Source organism: Mytilus californianus, unplaced genomic scaffold (assembly GCF_021869535.1).
Source record: "Mytilus californianus isolate M0D057914Y unplaced genomic scaffold, xbMytCali1.0.p SCAF_10, whole genome shotgun sequence".
In the NCBI taxonomy this organism is placed as follows: Eukaryota; Metazoa; Mollusca; class Bivalvia; order Mytilida; family Mytilidae; genus Mytilus; species Mytilus californianus.
The window spans coordinates 15104445-15131583 of NW_026262582.1; the positions used below are offsets into that span (position 1 = coordinate 15104445).

The 27139-nt window shown below is 32.4% G+C and overlaps 1 protein-coding gene across 1 annotated transcript; it reads right to left on the reverse strand.

Annotated features, from left to right (window-relative positions):
* Positions 1 to 18387: 18387 nt before the first annotated feature.
* Positions 18388 to 24395, reverse strand: LOC127717670 (protein transport protein Sec61 subunit beta-like). Its single transcript, XM_052223414.1, has 4 exons — positions 24323 to 24395; positions 20921 to 21021; positions 20372 to 20479; positions 18388 to 19472 (listed from the first exon to the last, which is right to left on the reverse strand). The coding sequence occupies exons 1-4, from the start codon at positions 24323 to 24325 to the stop codon at positions 19385 to 19387; spliced, it is 300 nt and encodes a 99-aa protein (XP_052079374.1). The 5' UTR covers positions 24326 to 24395; the 3' UTR covers positions 18388 to 19384.
* Between the last annotated feature and the right edge of the window lie 2744 nt (positions 24396 to 27139).

The window sequence follows — 27139 nt, forward strand, 5'->3', positions numbered from 1 at the left end:
ATTATAAAATGAGTTTATACTTAACAGTTTTGAATTGCTATAGTCATACGTAGATCTTATGTATACATGTATTATAACCTTGAGGGCGTTATCCCGAATGGGTGTACCTAATTTACACCAAGATATTATTGCCAATGCAGAATGATAGTTTTTAATAATTTGGGAGGGGGTACGTCTTCAGCGATTTGACCATATGTAATTAAAAAGCATGATAAATGCAGGGTATCTAATTTCATTTAACGACATCTTGGTGTAAATGTCATTATATAAATGCTTTTCTATAACATAAGGCAAAATTGCCGAAAAACCACCTTCCTAAATTACTAATTTAGTAAAATCAGAGACTTATAATACATTGTTCTAGTATTGTATTATATTTCTGTGGTGAAATCTATATTAAATATATAAAAAATATGTATAAAATATACAGATATCATGGTTGTTATTATTTTAGCCAGAAGAGCAGATGACGATCGCCTCGTCAAAATCAGTACATTGACATAAGAGAACAAACAAACAATACATGCCAACTGAATCAATAGTCAAATAAATAGTCGTGCCATATTATATATGACCAAAGGAAGAGCATATACATATGTTACAAAAACCAGTATCTATTTCTACACATGTTTCATTAAGGATCATTAAGCGTGAAATAATGTCAATATATTGTTTCGTGCTTTCTCGACCATTTCCGTAAAACAGATGCATGCATAATAAAATAAAATAACACATGCAACATAAGCAGCATTTTGATTGAAATGTGATAAAAATAAAATTTTGAAATCATATGCAATGATTCACGTAAAAAAAATAATATAAAAACTGTTACTATTTGACATAATTTGTAGAAAAAGGAGAAACCTGAAGAAATAAGTTGTTTTACCTTTTCTGCTGAATAACAAAAACATCCTCATGGTCGAAACACACGTGACATAGCTCGTTATTACAGATCAACGACTTTTGACACACTGTCGATGAACTGTTGCACTTGAAAGAGCAAGTCGTTTATTCATATGTGGGTCATTTTAAAAAAAATGTCGAATTTTCAGTACACCCATGCTAAAATTGTTATTTCTAATGGAAAATGCAGTTGTAAGTGTTTAAATGAAAGTTTGAAGGATTTATGAGTCAGAAAATTAATAATAAACACGATTTATATCTATTTTGATAAGATTAAAATATATTTAAGTCCGATTTTTGTGTAATTTATGTGCGTACAGTGTCCGAGTAACACATTTTAAATGATTTTTTTTCCTATTTTCTGATCGCCTTGATATCTGCAAAAGGGACTTTTATAGAACGTAAATAATAACTCTAACGAAAAATTGTAGCTTCTTTATTATTATATGTAACATTTTTTCTACAAACTAAATTCAATCAGCGTACATGAAGTTCATGTCCATCCTGTTACCGCTACTTAAATCAGCCGTTAAATTTGTCTCCCTATGAATATTGAACTAGTCCGTGTTGATTTCAAAAGCGCAAAGTAACCTAAACATTTCAGTAACACAGCACGTTTCTTGTATAACAGTGTAGAGAAAAGAAATTTGAAGACATTTAGTGAAAAAAAATAGTTGGTACTATTTTGTCATGTCTATGCTGTTACCAACATATTGATTAATTACACCAATATTATACTTGCAAAAAGTGCAATAACGTGTTGGAAACCAAAATCACAACAGTAAAACATTATCACTTCATCAAAGGGAGTAGTTATTTCACAACAGCATTAAAAAAATGAAGAAATTTGTCTATCCTGTTATGTCTATCCTGTTACTATGGTTGCTATGGTTACAGTAACAGGATAGACAATAGTAGACAGAAACGTCTTTACAAAGTTTATAATAACATATATAGTTGCACACATAATGAAATGTTTCGTTGTTTGAACTCATCTAAAGGTTATAACGTCTTAATCTTCGCAATTTAGCATTTGCAGGTGCAATACTGCTACCGGTAACAGGATAGACAAAAAGGTAACAGGATAGAACTTAATATAGTGATATATCATTAACGTACGTTCCTGTTACCAATAAAATAAAGACAAAAGTAAACCAACGTGCAACTTGATGTTGGGTTTATTTGAAAGAGAGAACAAATGCTGAACATTATGAATTGCTATCTAAGACTTGCATTACTGGTGGTTATTTTTATAACCTTTGAATACCAATTTTTAGAGGCATTTTTCAGTACAACATGGAAAATTGGCAAATAATCTATTATTTCACAGAATGAATATATATAGATAGATAGAACTTAATATAGTGATACATCATTAACGTACGTTCCTGTTACCAATAAAATAAAGACAAAAGTAAACCAACGTGCAACTTGATGTTGGGTTTATTTGAAAGAGAGAACAAATGCTGAACATTATGAATTGCTATCTTAGACTTGCATTACTGATGGTTATTTTTATAACCTTTGAATACCAATTTTTAGAGGCATTTTTCAGTACAACATGGAAAATTGGCAAATAATCTATTATTTCACAGAATGAATATATATAGAAGTTTTTACTCTTTCAAACCATCTTATTGGCTACGAAAAACAAGCTTAAAATGTTATCGAAACCTTTTCTAAATAACCCGAAATTTCTTTTGAACATAGTAACATAAGAGACAAAATATTGCACTACCTATCAAAAAATGTTTCAATATATTCTTGTATGACATTATCAAGATTGCATCTTTTTATATATTGTTCTATAAGTACTGTTTGTTTTGATTTGCTTATGACGAGGGTTGTTTGAATAAGTAACTTTAAATCAATTTTGCAATTTCGAAATTCGACATTTTTTTAAAATGACCCATGTACGCTTTATGGAAAATGTTTTTCATCTCCCTTTGGTTGCGAAAGTTCAAACTTTATCGTCTGATACAACATTGATGGTACCGTGGTACTATTAAAATAATTCTGTTTGAACTGATGGCATTCTCAAATCTTTAATGGTGTACAGCACCAGCAGCTAGGATGCCTAATATTTTAAGTGAAAGTTAATCTGATCATTCCTTAATACCATGATATAGTATTTTTCAATGTACTTGATCCATTTAACATTTCAATTTACAACTACCTATCTTCAAATTATCAATGTCTGTTTGACTTCTGTTTGACATATTTCCCACCATGCCCACTCAGCAATTAGTAAAACCCATACCGTATCGTCCGCTATAAAAGGGCAGACATGATCAGACATGACAAAATGTGAAATCGAGAAAACGAAGGACCTCATTTCTGACAAAAACAATTATAATGACAAACAAATATGACAGCAAATACAAACAACCATTTAATTACAGGCTTCTGACCTGTGACAGTCACATAAATAATGTGGTAATGTTGAACGTGTGTGTGACCGATCATCCCTCTCTTAACATGAGACAGTGGACTGGTTATAAACAGCCCCACATAAGAATTAATTGTAAAAAAAACCAGTTAGAAATGGCTTGATGCTTCAGATTGACACGAATGACAATATATAAATAACACATAGCTGAGAGGGTGATAGAGCAGATTGTTGCCCCGAGAAAACGTGTCTTTTCGAGGGGTAACAATCTGCTCGATCACCCTCTCAGATATGTGTTATTTAATTTATTATACTGAATATTCTGTTATTACTGTCGATTAAATTTCATTTTCAAAGTAATAAACTATGACGTCTTGTACATAACACCCATCCGTATTTGATAAAGCGCACACTTGATCAAGCGTCTCCATGAAGAGTAATAGAGTAAATTAACACCCTCGTATTTGGCATTTTAACGTGAAGTATAATAAAACACAAATAACATATATAAAGACAAACGACACAAAATGGCGATCTAAGATTACTCATATTTACTGAAGCCAGTTCAAAGCCTATAAATAACTAATACTTAAATCAGGTTTTCCCATACTAACTAAAGTTAGTCTTACAGTAAATACAGGGCATTTATTAGACAACAAGTAGGGACAATATAATTCAACTTTCAAGTATGGTCCTCCTGCAATGAAAGTATTGATTGACACAACTATTACATATGATTGATTGCCTTGGAAAAGTGTATTTATGTGTATCATGAGAGAAGTAGCTGCAATGAAATGTTTCTCTGACATATTTTCCCTGTTGATTGAAATACTTTTTAAGTGCTACACAATGGAAAGTCACGTGAATGGAACAAAAAAACAACCTACAATTAAACAATCGAAATTGCTGAATTACACAAATTTACATTAAGAAAAGGGGGAATGCACAAAAATACAAAACAATCCACATTTATAAGTAGAAAAGAAACCAACTAAACAATACATGACAGAAAAAACACAGAAAAACTACTGACGAAAAGACAAATGACAAGAAAGCATGCACCATCTTTATATTAAAAAAAATTGAAACGACATAACTTGGGGCGTGTTTTATTGGTCTCTTCTGTACATCTCCAGAATGTCTTCTGGTGAAGAGTCCAAAAAAATGAATCTGGACCTCTTCTGGAGATATTCTGTAGAAGAAGCAATAAAATAAAAATTCAATTTGCCGTCGAAAATAGCTGATTTTTTTTTTATGTTGGATGACATAAATGAAGTTTATGATGATTCATTCACTGAGAAAATTAAGATACGTTAGTTCCGATACGATAGACATGACTGTAATATAGTGTGCTCTGTTTTGGCATTGATGCAATTATACAATACGTGTAAAAACAAAGAAAAATGGTTTGGAAGAAATCGCTGTGTTCGTGACATTTTTTTCTTTATGCTGTCCTAACTCAATTTTGCTAAACAAATCCGGCTTAAAACCCCGACCATTTGACTTTCAGGAATAATCTTAAACTGTACAAGAATTTGTCAATGTTTGTCTGGCATATGATCGAAAAGAACATCTTGTCTATCCATTTTTTTAAAGTGACCAAACTGGATTATTTTTGTATAAAGCAAAGACATCGCAGAGTTCTCAAAATCATTTTCCCTGGTGGTCCTTTAAGAAATTCTGCTGGTCCTAACTTATTTATATTGCAAAGTTTCGATGGGCAAAACCTTCGGACCACCACTGTTCGAAAACCTTAATTGTATATGCACGTACATGTATACAAGGTATACAAGGTCATGGTGTTTCTCAGACTGTTTATGACTAAATCCGTTGCTTGTGTACTGATTGATACTTTAATCTGGGAGATTTATTTCAGTGTTAGTTGTAATTAGCTTTGAACAAACTTTCATTAGCTGCAAATACTTCTATTTCGGTGCTTTGTGTCTATTGTCTTAATATTAGTTGTGTTTTGAGTCTCGTACCGATCTTTTGAGTTAATCTAATTGCAACTGATTTTTACAGTTTGTTCTTGTGTTGTACTGATACACCACTATCCCAGTTTAGCGGAGGGTTGAGCGCTCACAAACATGTTTAACCCTGCCATATTCTTTATGTGCCTGTCCCAAGTCAGGAGTCTGTAGTTCAGTGGTTGTCGTTGGTTTCATATCTCTCGACTCATATTTGATTTTTTGTAAATTGATTTGTTATATATAATTAGGCCGTTAGATTTTTCGTTTGAATTGTTTATCATTTTTCATGTCGGGGACTTTTATAGCCGACTATATATGGTATGGGTTTTTGTCATTGTTGAAAACCGTACGATTGCCTATAATTGCTTACATCCATTCATTTGAACTCCGGTGGATAGTTGCCTCATTGGCAATCATACCACATCTCCTTTAAAGGCTTTTTAATATTATTGATCTGACTTCTAAACTCGTGTTTTCCTGAACATGCATGAAGTATTTGTCACTGTACGTTAAAAATAAGCCACCAACAATAAATCAATTTAAACATGTTAAATTTGTGTTAAATGAGGGGAAAACCATTTGATATTTTTTTTGGGGGGGGGGGGGGGGTGGGGTGGGGGACAGGAGGATTTTACATATGAATTATATGCCAGCTTTAGCTGGCACTTATGGTAGAAGCATCGAATTGGAATAAAGAACGATAACTCTCTCTACATGAGCAATCTAAAAAGTTTCGTCACTCGTTAAATCTCGTACGATTTTTTTTTTTTAATTTTCGAAGTAGATCAAGTCAAGTTATTTAACTCTTAAAAATATTTGTTTTCTTTTTTTCATTATATTTATTAAACAAACATTGTATTCTTGCTTGGCTCCAAATATAAGGTCCATTCTTCAAATAATGAAAACGAAATTAGCATTGGAATATCCGTAAGGACAATTTCAGGACATTAGTTTAACCCTTATATTTTTGATGGCTGCCAGATTCTCGTTTAATCGCGATCTTGAAAAAACGGGACAAAACGGAATAAATTTGATGTTAAATGTGACATGAATTCTTATTTGTTTACAAAAACAAGAATTTAGAAATTTTAGTAACTTGTGCAGTTTATTTCAATTTTATTGTACCACGGAAACAACCGAAGTTTGGACAACAACATCTTACGCCATGTTTCGTCGTCTGCTTCATCTTTCCATTATCAGTGACAAATCTCCTAAATTACCACAGGTACTTCATTTAAAAGTCACAATATCATAATTAATGATAACATTTGAGTGTAAAAGTTCCGTCCAGCCATGGGAACACAGAAAAACCCTCTGCAGTGCAAGCAATAAATTTTGGGAGAAACGTAGCCGGAGGCGGAGGTGAACACAGAACAGGTCAGGAATAACCACCAATTGGTGGATTATACCTCAATTGACGTACAATCCACCAATTGACATGTAATGGTATAGACCAATTGATGTATAATTTTTTTTTTAAAGCAAATTATTCAACCAAATGGAGCATTGTTTTCTTAAAACCATATAACTGTATGAAAACATGTCAAACACTCCTAGTTTAGTATAGTGACATAACATATTGCATTTAATCAATAATTGTATTTGCAGTTTCTTCTATTGTTATCTTGTCAATTCTTGGTCAATAGTACAGATGTTTCAACAAAAGAATTGTTGTACATGCATTCTCAAGAGATGCAGCAGGCTTTGACAAAACTGAAACTTTCAGAGGACTCAATAATGGTCATAAAATAGGTTGTACGGAGCGTCTTTTTACCACAGAACACCACAGAATACCACAGAACACCACAGAATACCACAGAACACTCAAAATATACCACAGAACACTCAAAATATACCCTAGAACTGCACACATTACAATAAAACTACTGAAATATACCACAGAACATTAGAATTACTTTATAAAATGCAAATCTAAAAATTCAGAATTACATTATTTCTTTAATTCGGGTTACACCAGTGACATGACGATTGACTGGATATCGAGATAAAAAATGATCATATAACTTTTTTGTTATTTGGCATATATTTACATTTGGAGAGCTTTGAGACACTAAACTAATGCATTATAATAATGAAAATCTAAAATAAACATTAAAAAAAATGGTTTTGAGCAAAAAAAAAATTACCGCACGATCAATATGATCCAAGATACGCTTTGAATATATTTAAACCATTGTGGTGACGTCAGCCTATTCATTTGCCGTGGATTCTTTTTCTAGAATCAACGCTTCCTAAATCTGCCGCTGAAATGGACTCACCAAATTATATTCAATTGTTTTCTTTGTGTGTCTAATTTCATTAAGTTTGAATGGGCTAATTTACTGATTTCTGTTCACTTATGGAAATAATTTAAAAACTTACCTTTAATTTTTGTAATTTGTATATGCCTTCACTGGGAATCGAACCCTTCCTTGTAATCTGTCATGAATGACTGACATCAACACATCGACGAAACCTCTCGGCTACCAATGGGTTACAACTTCGATGTCTATTTTATATATATAAATGCACATCGGACACACTGGGGTTGTACCTTTATATATACACAATGGGCAGCCGTATAGTATAAGTTGGTAGCCGCGAGGTTAGCATGCTTTAAATCAACGAGTTAAAAGATAGGGATTTGTCGGGTTAGGTTCGAATCCCTGTATTATCTCTGTTGTCCCAATTCTGTTTTTTTTCTAATTTTGCATGTTATAGTGGATATTTTTGTAATAATAGCGAGTTTTACCGTTTATTTTTTTGGATTATTATTGGCTATTTCACATGTTTGAAACAAAAATGATTACATTCTATTTGTCAATTTTTGTTGTATAAATATAGTTTGATTTCATCTGTTTTTTACAAATAATTTTACAAACGTTTGTTCGCAAATTCCTATGTGAGAAAATCGTGATGTGCCTAGAGTGCTAGAAATTTCGGTAACATACTTATTATATATACTTTATATATGCTCCTTGGTCGGGTTGTTGTCTCTTTGACACATTCCCCATTTCCATTCTCAATTTTATTAGAAATAAGTTCGAATATGTCTTATTTTGTAAAAACAGATAATATTCAGATGCCTGATAATATAAAGATCTTTAAAGGTAGAAGTATTATATTTGTATTTTGTTAACCAATTAATTGTGATCTGAGATTTATCAATGCATCGTTGGACACGATAACATGGTTTTTTAAACTCACTTACAATACCTTCTAATTAAGAAAAGGCTTTAATTTTGAAAAGAAATTAACACAATAGTTTAAGTTATAGATACAATGGATAAGCGTAGATTCATGAAAAACAAACCATTCGCCCTCCGGGCTCATGGTTTCTTTTTCAAGAATCCACGCTTATCCATTGTATCTATATAACTGAACTGATCGATAAAAAGTGTTAAAATCTCTTTTGTTTTACAATATTTTTTCGTGAAATAAAGAAATCTGCGATTTTATTAAATATGTTGTTTAACAATAAAAACTTTATATAAATAAAACATGTTTTTTTCTACAATAAAGTTGATCTGACGGATTTTACCAGCGAATATTACGCTACAAATAATATTGATCTGATCGACAGAAAGTGCTAATATGCTAATATCGCTTTTTCTTTTAACATTTTTTCATTAAATTTAAGAAATCTGCGAGAATAATGAATATTTTATATGAAAACATAACCTTTATAGTAAAAAAAAAAATTCTACAAAAAAAAGTTGACCTGACGGATTTTACCGTCGCGAATCACGCTATGAATAATATTGACTTGATTGGCAGGAAGAGTTAATATTTCTCATATGTAACTATTTTTTCTGTGAAATTAATAAACCTATAAGACAATAGTTTTCATTTTTCAACTAAAATGATGGTGATCATCGGCTCACATTTTAATCATGAATTTTTTTATTATAAAAATTGTATTCTTGAAATTACTTGACAATAGTTAGAACAGGGAGACTGATATCAACATTCTATTTAATATAATATATATATATCATTAATAATGGAATATTTAATTAAATTTATTTGATGTCTCAGGTATGAAAACTTAAATGACATGTTAATTGGCTTGATTGGTGTTTAGCAATACACATATATATGTCTCTGCATTAGCCAAGTTTAAATAATTGTTTGAAACAACTCTTGATAGCAGCTTAACTAATTACTTTAATAAAGTTGCATTATTTGTTGACAACAAATTTAATTAAATGTCACATTAACCATTTTGATTATTTATTGTAACAACTCTTAACATAACATTAATAAAAAAAAGTGACAAAAAAAAACTGGTAAACAAAATAAATTTAACAAATAATTACGTAATGCATCTAAACATTTTCAAAAATGATTTAAAATTACAAAAAAGATAAAAATGTATTTAAAATATAAATAATCTTTGTATATTATGGTTTTAATAGTTAGGGGTTTTTGGTATGATCCCAATTATTTGCCATTCAGTTGGGGGCGTAGCGATAGTGAGTCGACCCTAAATAGAAAAATTAAATTTATTTGAATAATAAATGTCAAATTACAAAAAGAATGAACAATAACACGGTAATAATGTCTGAAGTATTAATATTTCGAAGTTCTGTGGTAAATTTGGGGTGTTGTGTGGTGTTCTGTGGTATTCTGTGGTGTTCTGTGGTAAAAAGACGCTCCCTGGGTTGTAAGTTGCAAAATGATGCTCCTATCTCACACTAGCATTTTATAACAAAAAAATTGCATTATACGCCAATTGGTCTATACCAATATATGTCAATTGGTGGATTATACGTCAATTGAGGTATAATCCATCAATTGGTGGTTATTCCTGACCTGGTGAAGGTAGTAAAATCTGCTACAGAATTTCCCATATCAAGTTACAGTGATAATGAAGTTGGTTTTACTGTGGAATGTGGTCACTGTTATTCCTAGCTAACAGACAAATGCAGGTGTAATTCAAAACTTAACAAAAGTTTAAAAAAAAATATATATATTCAAATTCACAATCTTCTAATTTGGAGACTGTCACTGTGTACTTCCTTTGACAAACTCTCAACAAATCTTGTCATTAATTATGACACATATCTACCTTAAACAGTCCCAGGAGATGGAGACTGTTTTTTTTTCACTCTCTAAGTTTAATCATAGTAAAAGGAGACTTGAGTCTGAGTGATACATTTAGGTATATATTGTATGCTCCCATATTGTCCAAAATTGAATTTTATGGGAATTACAATGGAGTTATGATAACCCATGATAATACCATGACTTTTGATAGGTATAGAGCATGTTACTTGGAAGTATGTGGGCTACATACATCTTTTGAAATTCAAGCTGCAGACACATTATTTGGAGGCAATATAAATATTTGCCTCCAGCAGTCACCAGTATATTTTATGCGTCAGTTTTAAACCTGATCAAAACATTTTCACTTTACCGAATACTTTTATCAGGTGCACATTTCAACCTATTATAGCAATAAACAATTATGGCTATAACGTCACAGTACCCAAATTGCACCAAGTACCCAATTTTCACCCTATGTGTATGTATGTCAATGTATGTATTCAACAAAAATAACTGCAGAAATCTTACAAGTTTTTTTTGAGACACAAATCGTTCACAGTGAGAATATACATGTATCAACAGATGAAGCATTCCTGGGAAAAAGTAAATCTACGAAAACATCAGTGTCGTCACCATGCGAAGTTATCTAATTATCATCTTTTAAAAATGTTAGCAACTTCACAACTACAAGTTAATTTTCATGACCAAAATAAAATAAAGTACAAACAAAACAGCAATAAAATGCTTCGCCAAGCACAGCCTGATACAACCACAGATGTAGATTTAGCATATAAAAAACACCAAAAATTTTATGTCAGTTGAAATCAAACATATTTTAATTTTGGACCCTTCAAACTTTAATATGGACTGATTTGAAAACAGGTATCAGGTGAGCCCAAACATTTCTATTCAGCAGCAGTCTCCAACTACATATCTCCTTAATTTTATATGATAGTACCACAAAAATGTTGAAAATGTGTACATTTAATTTTTTTTCTAGATTCTCTCATGTCATGCATGTGAAAGCGGTACCTTTTTGGTCACTATTTATGTGTTGCGTCTTAATATGAATTGTAACACTGTATAGTGACTGACCAGGTCAAACAAATACTTCTCAAGAAACATGCAGCAAAAGAAGACAACTTGGAACAGCACCAGCCATGCCAGACTATGTAGGAATAAAAACTCAAATCGGAATAGCATGGACGATATGTTAGTGATATGGCCTTGTGAATAGTAAGGAAAGCTATCAATAATTCCGCAATTTTATCAGGTTTATCGTACATTTTCTGTTCAAATTTTCACACAATCAGTGAATCGTTCAAAAAGGCTAAACTAACGTTTTATTACCAGCTGATTACTGTGAAAGTTTCAAACAATGACAAGTGTTTCATTCATGAAATAACGTGTGCGTTTCTGTGAAAAAAATCATGTGCAATTTTGTGAATTAAAGGGAAAGAAGATCCTTTTGCGGTGCACTTGTGCATGTCAATTGCGAACTAACCCAGTATATTTTCTTTATCATGACCAGTCCACTGATAATGACGTCAACATTATCAAGGACAAGGAGTATACACATCAAAGGAAAAATGCACAAATTACCGATAAAATGAATTACACACACTGTTTCGTGTGTATCACCTCCCATATCAGTATTTGTTGCATTTATATATAAATGAGAAATAATCAATGTAAAAATGGTAAATTTTTGGAGAAAAAACCCAAAAATTATGGAAAAAAAACAACCCAAAAATGTTGTTTTTGACCACTGACTCCTAAACTGTTGGTACCATAACCCCCAAAATCAATTCTAACATTCCTTTTGTGTATTGAACCTTCTGGTACAATTTCATACATTGTCATAGAGATCCATTTACTTAAACTAAAGTTATTGTCCGGAAACCAAATGTGTCTTCGGACAGCAACAGCGACATGATAGCATTACTCGAAAGCAAATTTTTGACATATTCCCCATTTCGATTCTCAATTTTATATTGCCGTCGTATAAAAACTTGAAAAGTAAGCTAATAAAACATATTATGCAAGAAATGACATAAAACCGACTCTGAATTAGTACATGAAATTGATGTAGAAACCCACAAAAAGAAGATGATCAGGAATACATTTATACTGCTGAGCAGTGTTCTCCCCTCAAATTTTAAATAGCATCCTAGAAAATACATGAATCTTTAGATTATCAACTTAACAATCCTATTTATGGTTCCTTATATGCTTAGATGAAAATAAAAAACCTGATCAAAACATTATTCTAAGCAGGCTCACTGTAAATTCAAACTCTTCTTTTAACAATCAGAATGATCCTCTTATATGAGATGCAGGAAACTGGGAATACAATATGAACAACCAGCTAATTTAGAAAGTAAAAATAACTCAACAAACAGAAAGCGTTGTTTGCAATACTAAATTAAAAAAAACGCTACAACTTTTAGATATTGATGAAAAAGATATTCCAAATCCTCCACCTTTTCATGAAAATCAACAAAAAAATAATTTAATAAAGCTATGGATTGTATAACTGTACAGTATTCATAGTTTTGAAATTAAACAAATGTCTTATTGTTTTAAATTTTATAAAATTTGCAAAGAAAGAAAAATGGATATGAAAATGCACAAGATAATGAATGTAAGCATTGTCATTTATATAAATAACCAATAAATTCATTTTCAGCAGAAAACAATAAGGGAGCAACCATTTAGCTTCAAAGGGGGGTATGGTTTTTTGTTTGAGTCAGATTTTTTACACGTGAAGCACTTCAATGCTATCAATCAAAATTATTTAGTCAAAATATAAATACTAGAAGGTATGGGGAAAATCTGGATTCAGAATATTTTTTTTTGTCCTCTGCTTGAACAGAGTATTTTTGTCATCAATTTTTAAAGAAAAATACTAGTCCAAATAATTATGACGTCCAGGAAGGCTATTTTAAATTTTTGCTTTGATGCTTCCTGCGACACACCAAAAAAAAATACCATACCTCCTTCTGCCTTTTGAAGTTCAATGATCTTTCCCTAAACATTTTCCATCTAAACTTATTATTTTATTTTAGACAAAAACTATATGTAGGACATTCGTCCTGAACATGCATGAAATATTTGCCACTGGGCGTTAAGCAAACCAACAATCAATCAATATGTAGGACATAGTTTTGGTAAGCTGGCATTCAAGGTAGCGCCTTCCTCATATTATAGTGGCCTGGTAAGAGCTGAAAAAATAGACATGATTAGCGACAGATTAAAATGAATAATAAATCCGCAAAAAATCGTCCTGTAGTTCTTATATTAATCCAGCTTAATTATCGTCCCCACAGGGATGTCCTACTAAGGCTGTCATACCATAAAAACGTTTATCACAAAGCTCACATTCTATTAAAGTTGCATTCATAAATTTATTAATGTCATTTAGACTTAGCGACGCCATGTTTGTTATGTGCCTCTGCCGTCTAAACCACCTATTTAAAAGGAAGAGGTAGAAGAGAGCCAGAAGATCTTCCCAATGCAAAAAAACAGAAATGGACATCTTCTGGCTCACTACCGAAGAACAAAAAAACACGCCCCTGTTTTTTATTAATCAATTCATAAAGTTACTAAAAATGTTGAAGGCATTTGATACATTAATGACTGTTTAATGCAAATGTATTTTGTGCCGTTTTTAAAAAACTAATTAAATGGTTCCATCGTTACATTGTGATGACCTAGTACTGTACCTTTATAGCCAAAAGTCTGAAAAGTGAAAGCTAGCGTTTTTACAGCCAGTCATCTACAGGTGTAATCCAGCAGATTTAATCTAGTGAGTTAACCGCAATTAGTATGTCAGGTGTAAGGAAGCATCTTTTCCACTAGTCGTAGGGCCGATGTAATATTTTCCACCGGCTGTCCGGCAGGTATAACAGCTAGCGTATTAACCATAAGTAGTCCTACAGATGTATGCTATCGTGTTTATCGCCAGTAGTCCGACAGGTGTAAGTGTAACAGCCACTATGTTCCGTCAGTTACTTTGTTCCGGCGGAACTTTTCAACTAGTTATTTCGTTCCGATGGAACTTTCCATATAGTTGTTTTATTCCGAGTGCAGTCGAAAAGTTCCGGAAAAAAGTAGCTAGTTGAAAAGTCCCGGAACAATGTAGCTAGTTGAATAGTTCTGGCGGAACAGAACAACTAGTTACATCGTTCCGAATATACCATATTTCGTCCTTTTTGCAGAAAGAGGGGGAAGAATGAGTATCAGTATATATAAGAGCAAATCATTAATTTACAAGAATACCCAACGCACTGAAAGGGGTTTCTTTGGGGACGAATATGCAAAATTTAAGTCGTATTTCATAGCTCACATAAAACGGAATAAGTTGCATTATCATGCAAATTTAGTATTCATAGTACCCTCAAGAGAGAAGAGAGGGAAGAATACCCCCTCCTCATGTGGTTCTTTGCATCAATTCTCCAAATGGAACTTTGTGACTGGTTGATAAGTTCCGTTGGAACTTTTGGGCTAGTTCGTTAGTTCCGGTTTTGACTTATTTACAAAGAGGAACTTTGTGGCTAGTTGATAAGTTCCTTCTGACTTTTGTAATCAGTATCTTGGTTTCCCTTTGAAAGGTTCAAATATAATATGTTGCGCTTTTACTTTGCATCAATTCTCCAAATGGAACTTTCTGCCTGGTTGATAAGTACCGTTGGAACTTTTGGGCTAGTTTGTTAGTTCCGGTTTTGACTAATTTTGCAAAAAGGAACTTTCTAACTAGTTGATATGTTCCGTTGGAACTTTTCAACTAGTCACTTTGTTCCGGTGGAACTTTTAAACCAGAGGAAGAACAAAGTAACTAGTTAATAAGTTCCTCCGGAACTTTTCAGCTAGTTAGTTCTTTCCGCCCGGAACTTTCCAACGTCGGAACAAAGGAGCATTTACATAAACTAGCGTGATTACCGCCATGGTATATTCTGACCAATGTAAGCTAGCACCGTTACCGCCAGTAGTCCGGCAGGTGTAAGCCATCGTGTTTACCGCCATTAATCTGACAGGTGTAAGCACCGTTGCCCCTGGTTATTCGGCAGGTAGAAGCTAATGTGTTAACCACCAGTTGTTCGCCAGGTGTAAGCTATCGTATTTACCGTTAGAATACTGACAGTTGAAAGCTATCATGTTTACCGCCATGAGTTCAACAGGTTTAAACTAGCGTGTCAACCACAAGTTGTCTGGCAGGTGTAAGCTAGCAACTTTACCGCTGACAGTCGGTGTTAGTCCAACACTTGTAAACCAGCGTGATAACCGCAAGTAGTCTGGCATGTGTAGGCTAGCACCTTTTTCCGCTGGTTGTCCGTTAGGTAGAAGCTAGGGTGTTTACCACTGATAGCTCGACATGTGTAAACTAGCGTGGTTTCTGCCAGTAGTCGACCAGGTGTAATCGAAAGGGTTAACCATCAGTAGTCTGACAGTTGTTAGCCGGCACCATTACCACTGGTTGTCCGACATTAATAAGCCAGCCTCTTTACCGCTGGTTGCTTCGCATGTGTAAGCTAGCATATTTACCACCGTTAGTTCACTAGGTGTAAACTTGCGTGTATAAAGTCAGTAGTCCGACAAGGTTACTAAGGTATCGTGTTAACCACCAGTAGTTCAGCAGGTGTAAGCATATGCTAACACCTTTACCGCATGTCTGGCAGGTATATAAAGCTAGCCTGTTTTTTTTTCCAGTAGTCCAGCAGGCGTGAACTATTATAGCGTGTTAACGATCAGCATAGCACGACATGTGCACGCATGTTATCGCTAGTTGACTGATAGATGTCAGTATTCTTTCGGTTGTGTATTTGTTAATTTTATATTACTGCTGTCTTATTCAATTTCATTTCATTTAAATATGTTGTGGTATATTTATATTTACTAGATATTATGTTCGTATTTCCTCTTACCTCTTTTCAAATTAACGGCACAAATAACCAAAATCAACAATTGAAAAGTGTCAATAAAATATGTCAAGTTGCTTTCAATCGCGTAGAGTATAAACTGTTGAGAGTAGATTACACTGAAAATATCAAAGCTCTATTCTTAACTGGTCTTTATGAGGGTCTGGGCAGAGTTTATAGAATAGAGAATATTGGACCAAGACCACAGAAAAATGATCCAAAGAAAAAAAAGAGAATAATTTGCTGCTAAAATATGAAGAATAGATAACAATATGCAAAACAAATAAATAACAGAGAAAAATGGCAAAATTAAAAAATACACGAATGAAGACTCCAGATCCTCTGTTATGCAATGGTAGAGAGAGCGCTCATTCGAAGTACTGATTTGGCAAGGTTGATTTGAAGGTTTCAACCAACTTGGTAAAGACCACTACTTCTTCTAAATGATTTCTTTTTAACAAAAGACTTTCCAAAGACTGACTGATTGAACTGATGGGTATTTCATCTAATCACAGTTACTTTTCTATTGCACACTCGAGTGTCTATAGATATAGGAAGATGTGGTATGAGTGCCAATGAGACAACTCTTCATCCAAGTTACAATTTATAAAAGTAAACCATTATAGGTCAAGGTACGGCCTTCAACATGGAGCATTGGCTCAAACCGAACAGCAAGCTATATATAGAATGTTTGTAGTTGTTTTTAAAAATGCTCAAAAGTTTTTGGTTGGATTTGCACACAATTTGATGAGGTGCTAATGCTGACAAGAGCATTTTAACCATATTGTATAATAGCACAAAACTTAATATTTTAATCTTCTGATCTCCAAATTTTATGTCCCAAAGGGTATCTCTAGCCATGTAGCCAGCCTTTTATACTGGCAGGAAATAACTTTAAAATTTATCATGGAAAAATTTTCTTGGATGATTTTTAGAATAGAAAAACAAAGGATATGGGGTATCCATCCATTAGAGTTTGTTCTTAAGATGTACAGATTATCTGTACTGTAAATTCCGAAATTATTGCGAGGTTTTTATTAATGTGAATAATGCGACTACTTGAGTATCGCAATAATAAGAACTTGCATTCTGATATCAAATACATATATCTGTATGTAGCTTTTCCTAAATTCGCAATAATTAAACTTGCATTTTTTTTAATTCTTCAAAAATCACAATAACTGCATACAATAATTTCTGAATTTTCAGTATATTGATATTTTTAAAACAATATAAATAAGATGAAAATCTGATAATCGATGTATCAGATTGTATTTGTGTATTTTACATGACAGAAATAAGTGTTTTTCTTTGTTTCACCAGCAAACTGGAAGATAAACTGACAAGTTCTGGTCAAACTTATCAACGTCAGTTTATTCATTATGATGTTGGTAATATGTCCTAGTCAAAGTTATTTAGGTCGGGTTAACATATTTGACATCACAAAGTGGTGATATGCAATTTTATAAAGAGCTGAGCAGAGTGATACAGACAGTGGGAAAACTGATAAGTGTTGTTACACCACTGTCCCAGGTTAGGGGGGTTTGAGTGCTTGCTAAAATGTTTAACCCCACCCTATTTTGTATGTGCCTGTCCCAAGTCAGGAGCCTGCTAATAAGTGGATGTTGTTGGTTGCTGTTTGCCATATTAGTTTTTTGTTTATTTGTTTTGTCATAAATCAGACTATTTGTTTCATTGTTTTGACATTTTTTCAAATTTAGACCTTATATTGCAGAGTATACAGTATCGATTTTACTCATTGTTGAAGGCTACAGTAACCTATAATTACTTACATCTACGTCATTTGACCTCTGGTGGATAGTTCATCTCATAGGCAATCATTCCACATCTCTAGATTCTGGTGGATAGTTCATCTCATAGGCAATCATTCCACATCTCTAGATTCTTATATGATAATTGATGCACAAAATATAATTTGTAACATTTTTCTTTCTTTTATAGTATTTTTTTGTGGTGTTGCTGTCTCACTGACATATACTACACAACTTTATTAATTATCTAGTTATCATCATACAAAAACAGTATATCCAATGTACAAGACTATGATAAATAGACAGACATTCAGTACAATCCATAGAATCATAGAAGCAAAGTCTACATGTGACACTATACAATGCTGATAATTAAAATAATAAGATCTGTTTTCTTTATTTTATTGTTTCTTTTTTCAGTCTTATTGTACATATTTTATGAAATGTCAAAAATGTTTTGACTAGGAAAATACACAACATAACTCATAAATAACAAAATGTTAAATCAGACTTATCTCCCTTTGAGTGTACTGATTTCAAAACTGTACATAAAAAATTATAGAACAAATTTTCAAAGTGAATTGTGATACATGTATTACTTCTAAAGGCATTGTTTTTTCACTGCAGTCTAAATTAGTGAAAAAATATGTAACTTTCTGATATTGAGAAGTACAAAATAATTCTTATCTGATGAACCAAACACACTATTTCATATATTTCATTGACATATTGTTGTTTCTGTGTGGTGCAGACAGTAAAATGATTTTTTCGCCATGAAATGAAATGGAGGTTGATATTATCTGGAGATAAATGATCTGTTTTTTTTTATCTCTTAAGACTTGCATCTTTGAATTGCTTATTCATAAAATAAAAATTATGATATACAAGTAAAAATAGGTCATAAAATATACTTTCACAAATAATGATGTAAAATTAAGTACATCAATTAATCTTTATATACAATTTTATGGTCCACAGTATGTATATGGATACAGGTTAAATAAAAATCATTTTCCTGCTTTTCAAAACTACAACAGCATATTGCATTACTTTTTTTAACATCATTTTGAATCTGTACAATAATGCTTGTTGAGAATAAAAATTAAAAAAATATTTGCACTGAGACATATAATATACTAATTCATAACAAATGTAGCAATTGTCCTTTTTCAGCTGTTGTTTTATACTTGTACATGTTTAGAGGAGCAATTTTTTTCATTTTATAATTTAAACAAAATCCAAGACAAGATGTATTTTTTCACATTCAATAAATACAAAGGTATAATGGAACAGACAAACTGTCTTTGGTCAAATTTTCACATCCTGTTTTTCCACCAATGATTTATCCTGATATATAATGATGTAACATGTGTTATGATTGGTCTATACTCGTGTGTATTTTCCCCATATATGTAACATGAAGACTGAAGCAATGAAGATCAAACTCATCACTAATACTGGCACTGGTCCTCTGAAAAGAAATGCAAATAAATAAATAAAAGGGAGATAATTCATTTCAATTTACAATACATTACTTGTGGTCCATATAGGTAGATATAAGATGTGGTATGAGTGCCAATGAGACAACTATCCATCAAAGTCACAATTTGCAAAAGTAAACCATTATAGGTCAAAGTACGGCCTTTAACACGGAGCCTTGGCTCACACGGAACAGCAAGCTATAAAGGGCTATATAAACAGGAAAACCAACGTGCATGATTAAAAATATAAACTTGCATATTTTGCACTATTTTCAAAAGTTAAAAGAGCATTAAAGAAGAATACAGAAATAAAACATCCAACTCCAAGGTATACTCTTGCAAAACAAATAATATATTAACTTTCTTCTGTTTCCTATGTATTTTTAATATATATTATCAGTTATCTCAAACCAATTTATAAGAACATGTCATTTTCTATCCACATCTATCTTTTACAATTTTCATCCCATTATTAGTTACATGTATTATTATCACTAGTCTAATAAAATTTTCAGATTTTACAAGTTACAGCTATCATTTTCCTTCTAGATCACTTATTTTAAGAGGGAAGCTTATTATAGAACTACATGGTTGATTGATTTTTTTGTGATTAATGCCACTTTCAACACTATTGGCTGTTTCATGGCAGCAAGTTTTTGTTGGTTGAGGAAGCCGGAGTGTCCAGAGAGAACCACTGACCTATGCAACAAAAACTGACAATCCTAGTCAATTTAGATTGGGGTCAAACGCAACTGCCATGTGCCGGGGTTAGAATTTAAAACTTCATTGTTGACAGGCTAGTGATACAGTAGTTGAACTACTGAGACGACTTGGCCATAAATACTCCGCCTCTTTAACCTAAAATCCCCTCCTTTTTACGTATACTTACACTTTTATTCCTGGTGAATCTTCAGTATAAAATCTCCACATACCAGCACTGCTGCTGCCACCTCCAGCTACAGATTTACGTGCATTACCCGAGGAACTTGTGGTCTTCCTGTAGAAACAAAATCATCAATTTAAATACATGTGTTATTTGGCCTACTTTATTTGAAGATTCTAAACAATAATTTTTGATGCCGTGATCTGATTGGAAAATCAGCTAATAGTGAATTTGGATGTGTGAAAACACGATTTCTATAATAGCATGTTCAACACTTTTTATGCTATTGAGCTACATCATGTACATGAAGCTTTAAGTATTTGTCCTGTATTATTGAGTTGTGTCAAAAAAAAGTGGTGATTATTTCTGTTTTTAAACCCTAAGCACATGTACTTGTATGTTGGTTGTGGAGGGAATTTTGAAGTCCCTCCTTTCCTCTAACATTGTTTTATAACAAAAATTGGCGGTATCTAGTGTCATCCCTTGACAAGTTGTTCTATTTTGTCATGGAGCCTGAAATTTGTAGTGAGAACCTTGACATAGCAAGCACTTTACCTCTGTCTTGTAGTCGATCCACCACCACCAGACCTTGGTGATACTGTTTTTGATGAAGGACTACGTCCTGCTCCTACTGATGTTGAACTTGCTGGGGCTGGCTATAAATATATTAATAAATAATTTTACAATTTATGTTATATCTTTTGTACATTAACTTACAGCATTATATACATTTTTGTAAATCAACATACATACAATGTAAAAAATGTACATGTGTACCATTGAAACAACCATTTAAATAGATTGAAAAAAAATGTAAATGGTGTACAAGTTATTACTTGAAAGTCCAACCCACCCTCAACATTAATACAGTGTACTGTAATTTTTTGAATATTTTTTAGGTTAACATACATGTTAACTTAAACTTTTAGTCTTGGTCTAAAATGACCATTGATATTTGGGTCCTTGCATTATGTGATTTAAAAATTCTTCAATACTGACATGAATTTCAACTGAAGATATATCTGATAATTCTCAAGGATACAATTTCGACAAAATTGGACACAACACCTGATTGCTATTCATGCTATATATAGCTAGTTATTCATGTTATATATACATGATATACATGTAGCTATTTGTCTAGCATTGTCATGTTTATTGAACATCAGAAACGTTCCATAGCTGTTTTTCCAAATTGTAAACCATCAATTGTCTGGATCCTTCCTGACAGTATTTTGCCTGGCATAGCAAAGTGAACCTGCTTGGAGGGTATGGGCATTGCCCCCATGAAAATTGTAGAGCCATTTGCTGAATTTTATCTGCTGTTTGAGTGATGTTATGCAAATACACAATTTTACTTCATACAATTCATGCAATTTATTACATTTGTACATCAGACTTGCATGACTTGCAAATATTACAAATTTGTTAATGAAGTGCAACATCTGTAACTCACTATGGAAACAATATTTCAATACTAAAAAGCTGAAAACAATTCTTTTCGCATACATGACTGTAATTGAAGTTGTACACTTGACTATATAAGGCCTAAAAAAAAATAATCTGTGTTTCCGGTAACATCATTTTGAAAAATAGGGTAGGTAGGTCGGATTTTTTTTTTTTTTTGACATTGTAAACGAAATCCGGAAAATTATCATGGTTTTTCCAAGTCCAGGTCCGTAATTAGTTTCAAATACCGGAAGTGCAGCCATTTGCAATGTTTTTGAAGCACCTGCTGTGCAAATTTCTTGGATTTTAACCTATTTGGAAGACCTTTTGACATAAATAAAATGTTTTACTGGCATTCTGTGCCAGGAGAAGCAAGTTAGATAAATAATTATGTCGATTAACAGAAGCCTGTGTCAAAAACGGGGTCGGTTGATACCATTTTTTTTTTTTGAAGATCCAATAAAAAAATTGGGGTCGGGGCTTAAAAAACAGGGTCGGTCGGGTTACTGGAAACACAGATTATTTTTTTCTCGGCCTAAGCTCTCCTCTTTATGACACTGTTAATACATACATGTGTATGGTCATAAAAATCATAAAAATATTTGTACATCTGCATGCATTGATTTTCTTTTTTTTAACATCTTTGTCATCTTTTCGGCCGCGTTTCAAAGTTACAAATTTATTTCCATGGTCCTCATCAACATAATCAAAACCGTCTGAATCCTGAAGATATTCCTGACATCAAATGTAAAGCTATAGTCAGTAAAGCATTTTAAACAATGCAATTATCAATGATACTAGAGTAGTGTCCTTTGAATCCCAATCAAATTTTTTTTTGACAAATTTGAGAAAAAAAACACGTTTATTTTCCAGATCATTTGAGATAGGACATGTCATGCATGTAGGATGTACATTGTAAACCGTAGATTTTTGGTTGCTAACAGTTATGTTTACTTTAAATTTAACTCAAAACACTGCATAAAATAAGGTCAATCAATACATTTTGTTCATACATGTGTATGTTGTACTGTTACACCGCTGTCCCAGGTTAGGGTTGGGAGTCGGCTAAAATGTTTAACCCCACACCATTCTGTACAATGTATGTCCCAAGTCAGGAGCCTGTAATGCAGTCATTGTCATCTGTTGCTGTACATGTATATCATAATAGTAATTCGTTCATTGTTTTTACATAAATCAGGCCATTTGTTTTCTCGTTTGAATTGTTTTACATTTGTCATTTCAGGGCCTTTTATAATTTATAGCTGACTAAGCTGTATGGGTTTTGCTCATTGTTGAAGGCCGTACAGTGACCTATAGTTAACTTCTATGTCATTTGGTCTCTGGTGGAGAGTTGTCTCATTGACAATTATACCACATCTTCTTATTTTTATCATGTTTATATGTACAAGTAAACAGCTCTAATGTTTACATAACATTTGGGGGCCTCGGTGGCCGAGTGGTCTAAGTAGTCACTACTGTAATCACTAGCCAGTCAACACTGAGGTTGTGAGTTCGAACCCCGCTCGTGCGGGTACACTGGACTCCAATCTTAATTAACTAGGATTGTCAGTTTTCCTATCGAAGGTCGTGGTTTTCTCCAGACACTCCGGCTTCCTCCACCAATAAAAACTTTTGCTATGAAATAGCCAAAAAGCGGTGCTTAAAAGTGGCGTTAAAACACCACAATACATAACATTTGATGTTCCAAAGGACAATGAAGGAAAATGTTTCAGACAACGATGCAAAAGTGATTTTTGTATGATCTCAGTTCTAGTGTAACCAAATATTAGGTGAAGTGTCACAGGTTCCCAAAAAGTGATAGTCTATTCTTTTCAATGAAAATCATTAAGATAGACATACATGTATTCCTTCCAACATATGGTGCGCATTACATAAATTTGTCAAAATAAAATTTCTAGCATACTTGTCACAGTAATCCAATATGCCTGATGCCACCCATTTGTTAAAATAATTGTATAGACTATAGTAGGGAACATCTTGTTTAAAGAATGCAAGTCCCATTCATAATCATTGCAATAAATTACTTTGATCATCATGGGCTCTAGCTGCTGAACCGTAGCTCTTAGGTCCTTCTGATATTTTTTGACAATTTGCAAATTGTCAATAAATATCACGACCTATGAGCTACAGTTCCACAGCTACATGTGTTCATAGACATAGGCCCTATATTTAAAAATATCTTTATTCCGAAAAACAGATCCCATAATAATTAAAACAGGTACACGATCCATACAAGCTGCTGACCACAAGTATCTTTAAACTAATTATGTTCACTTTTTACCCCTAAAAATCTGTAACAATTTGTTTGCTGAAGGGTTACCGGTGTAACTGCTGCCAGAAAATTCTTAGAGATTTGTCTATCTTACACTCATTATATTCCCATTATTATGCGCACTCTATTTACTTAATCACAGAATTGGATTAGTTTTCTTTTTTATTGTTAACCAATTTGTATATTTTCTTTAGTTTAAATTTCTTCTAACTTACCATGTTGTTGACGTGTACAGTAAACGATAGAAAGTGTGTAAATGTGACGTAGGCGGAAGTTAAAATCAACAGATCCGAGTGATTTTAATGTTTATATTGGTAAATAAACATACACGTTACATAGAAGCATTTATTTGATTCAGACGAAAGAGAACAAAACGCCCCTAGCATAAAACGCCACGTAAATTCGTACATACGTCCTTGATGATAATGATAAAATAAACTACCATTATAAAAGAAAAAATTCGAAAATAAAAGCATAAATAAATTAAAATAATAGAAAAAATAATTAACAAACAAAGAAAGAATAAATTAATAAAAAATATTAATAATAAAAACATTTAGACTTGAATCACATGTTTCAGTATAAAAATAATTAATAAGGAGATGTGATACGATTGCAGGCAATTAGACAACTATCCACCAAAGTTTAAATGAAGTGGATTTAAGCAATTATAGGCAACCGTACGGCTGCTTTATGATCTTGTATTTCATATCTTAAGGTTTTTCGTTATTTGGAGAATTTTGTCATATAAGGAATTTTGGATGAGTAAATCATTGGACACTCCGTTACAAATTGTTTAAATCTAACATTCCCAATTATATTTTTTTTTAATGAATTAGTTTCAAATTCAGGTATATTGTATTAGATGGAGAGAATTTATTTCTGGCGAGTTTAATGTCAGCAATGGTGTGTGTCAAGGGGGTATTTTATCACTTTACTTCGGTTTATTTTTTTTTATACATGATTTGATAATTAAAGAGATTAGCAAAAGCTAATGTTGGCTGTTATTTGAATAAAACGCCCATGACTAATTTTAGTTATAATGTCTGCAATTGTGTGTGTCAAGGGGGTATTTTATCACTTTACTTCGGTTTAATTTTTTTTATAAATGCATGATTTGATAACTAAACAGATTAGCAAAAGCTAATGTTGGCTGTTATTTGAATAAAACGCCCATAACTAATCTTATTTATAATGTCAGCAATGGTGTGTGTCAAGGGGGTATTTTATCACTTTACTTCGGTTTAATTTTTTTTTTTATAAATGATTTGATTATTAAACAGATTAGCAAAAGCTAAATTAATGTTGGCTGTTATTTGAATAAAACGCCCATGACTAGTCTTGGTTATGCTGTTGATATGTGTATGATAAGCCCATATCGGTTGCCGGGTTGAGAATACTTTTATCTATTTGTGAAGAATTTGCTACTGAAAATGATATTTTATTTAATGTTAAGAAATCTATGTGTAGGATTTTTAAAACAAAGTATAGGAAGATTTACAATGTTCCCAAATTTTATTTATATGGGCATTTTATTAGAATTTGTTGAAGAATTAAAATATCTTGGACATATGGTTTGTAATGATTTAAATGATGATTGTGACATAAAGAGAAATATCAAAGTATATGCAGGAAAGTTAATATGCGGAAGCGAAAACTTAATAAATGTTCTACGGGTGTGAATTCGAAGATTCAACTTTTTCGGTCTTATTATATGAATGTCTATTGTGTGTCTTTATGGTCTAAATGCAAGTCTACCTCAATGCGTTTAATGTATAATAATGCTTTCAGGTAAATAATACGATCTTCACTGAATTTCCCAAACTCTTTGTCATTAAATTTCCACATCTGCTGAAACTTATTGACACAAGTTTTGAGCTGATAAATATATGAATGGGTTATGATTTCGCTGTGAAATATATGTATAGGTAGGGATTTCACAATTATTCAATTATTCAATATATGAATGGGGGTGTTTTTTAAGTCCCAGCTGCACAACTGTACCCAAAATCCCATGTTGAGGACCACCCCCCCCCCCCCCCCCCCCCCCCCCCGTGGCCATTTGATAGAATAGGGGGGAGTGGGCAATGGCCCTAACCGTTTAGGAAAAAAGGGCCAAACACGATACTTTTCTTATACTTTGTATAAATTGCTTATTTCTTGACCAATTCTAATGGGGTTTAATTCAAAGTCTTGAATTCTTGAGGTTCTTTAATATACTAAATTTAACCGTGAACTAAGATCTTAGAATTTTGACCCCCTTTTTAAATTTGACCATATTGAAGTCAAAGGGTCCAAAATTAAGATTTGTTTGACTTCAACAAAAATGAATTCTTGGGGTTCTTTGATATGCTGAATCTAAACATGTATTTTGATATTTTTATTTTAGGCCAAGTTTTCAGTTGTTAAGTCCAAATCGAAGTCCAAAATTAAATTGTGTTTGATTTCAATAAAAAATTAATACATAGGGTTCTTTGATATGATGAATTCAACCGGTATTTAGATTTTGGATTTTGGGTTCTGTTATCATATTAGTCCACATTGAGGTCCAAAGGGTCCAAAATTAAACTTTGTTTGATTTTATCAAAAAAATGAATTATTGGGGTTCTTTGATATGCTGATTTTGATCATGTATTTAGATTTTGGATATTGGACCATAATAGGTAAATGTTCAAATTTCTTTGGATATTGGACCGTAATAGGTAAATGTCCAAATTTCAAATTTTTATGTTCTGAGATCACATCCATCTCTGTGTCAGAAACTATGCTATGTCAAATATTCGATCAAAACCAAAATACACGATTAAAAGAAATTGTAAGTTGATTCATAGTTAAAAATAGATATAGCATCAAATTTAATTTTAGAGAAGAAATTATGTATAATTATAGTTTAAGATTTACTGTTCATTATTAGATATTTTGGAAAAATAATTAAAGGTAAGTTTTATAGATTTTTTAAAGACATTGTATTAATGATGAATGATATTTTGGATTTTTTTTTTTTTTCTCTCATTTTTTTGTAAATATTTTGA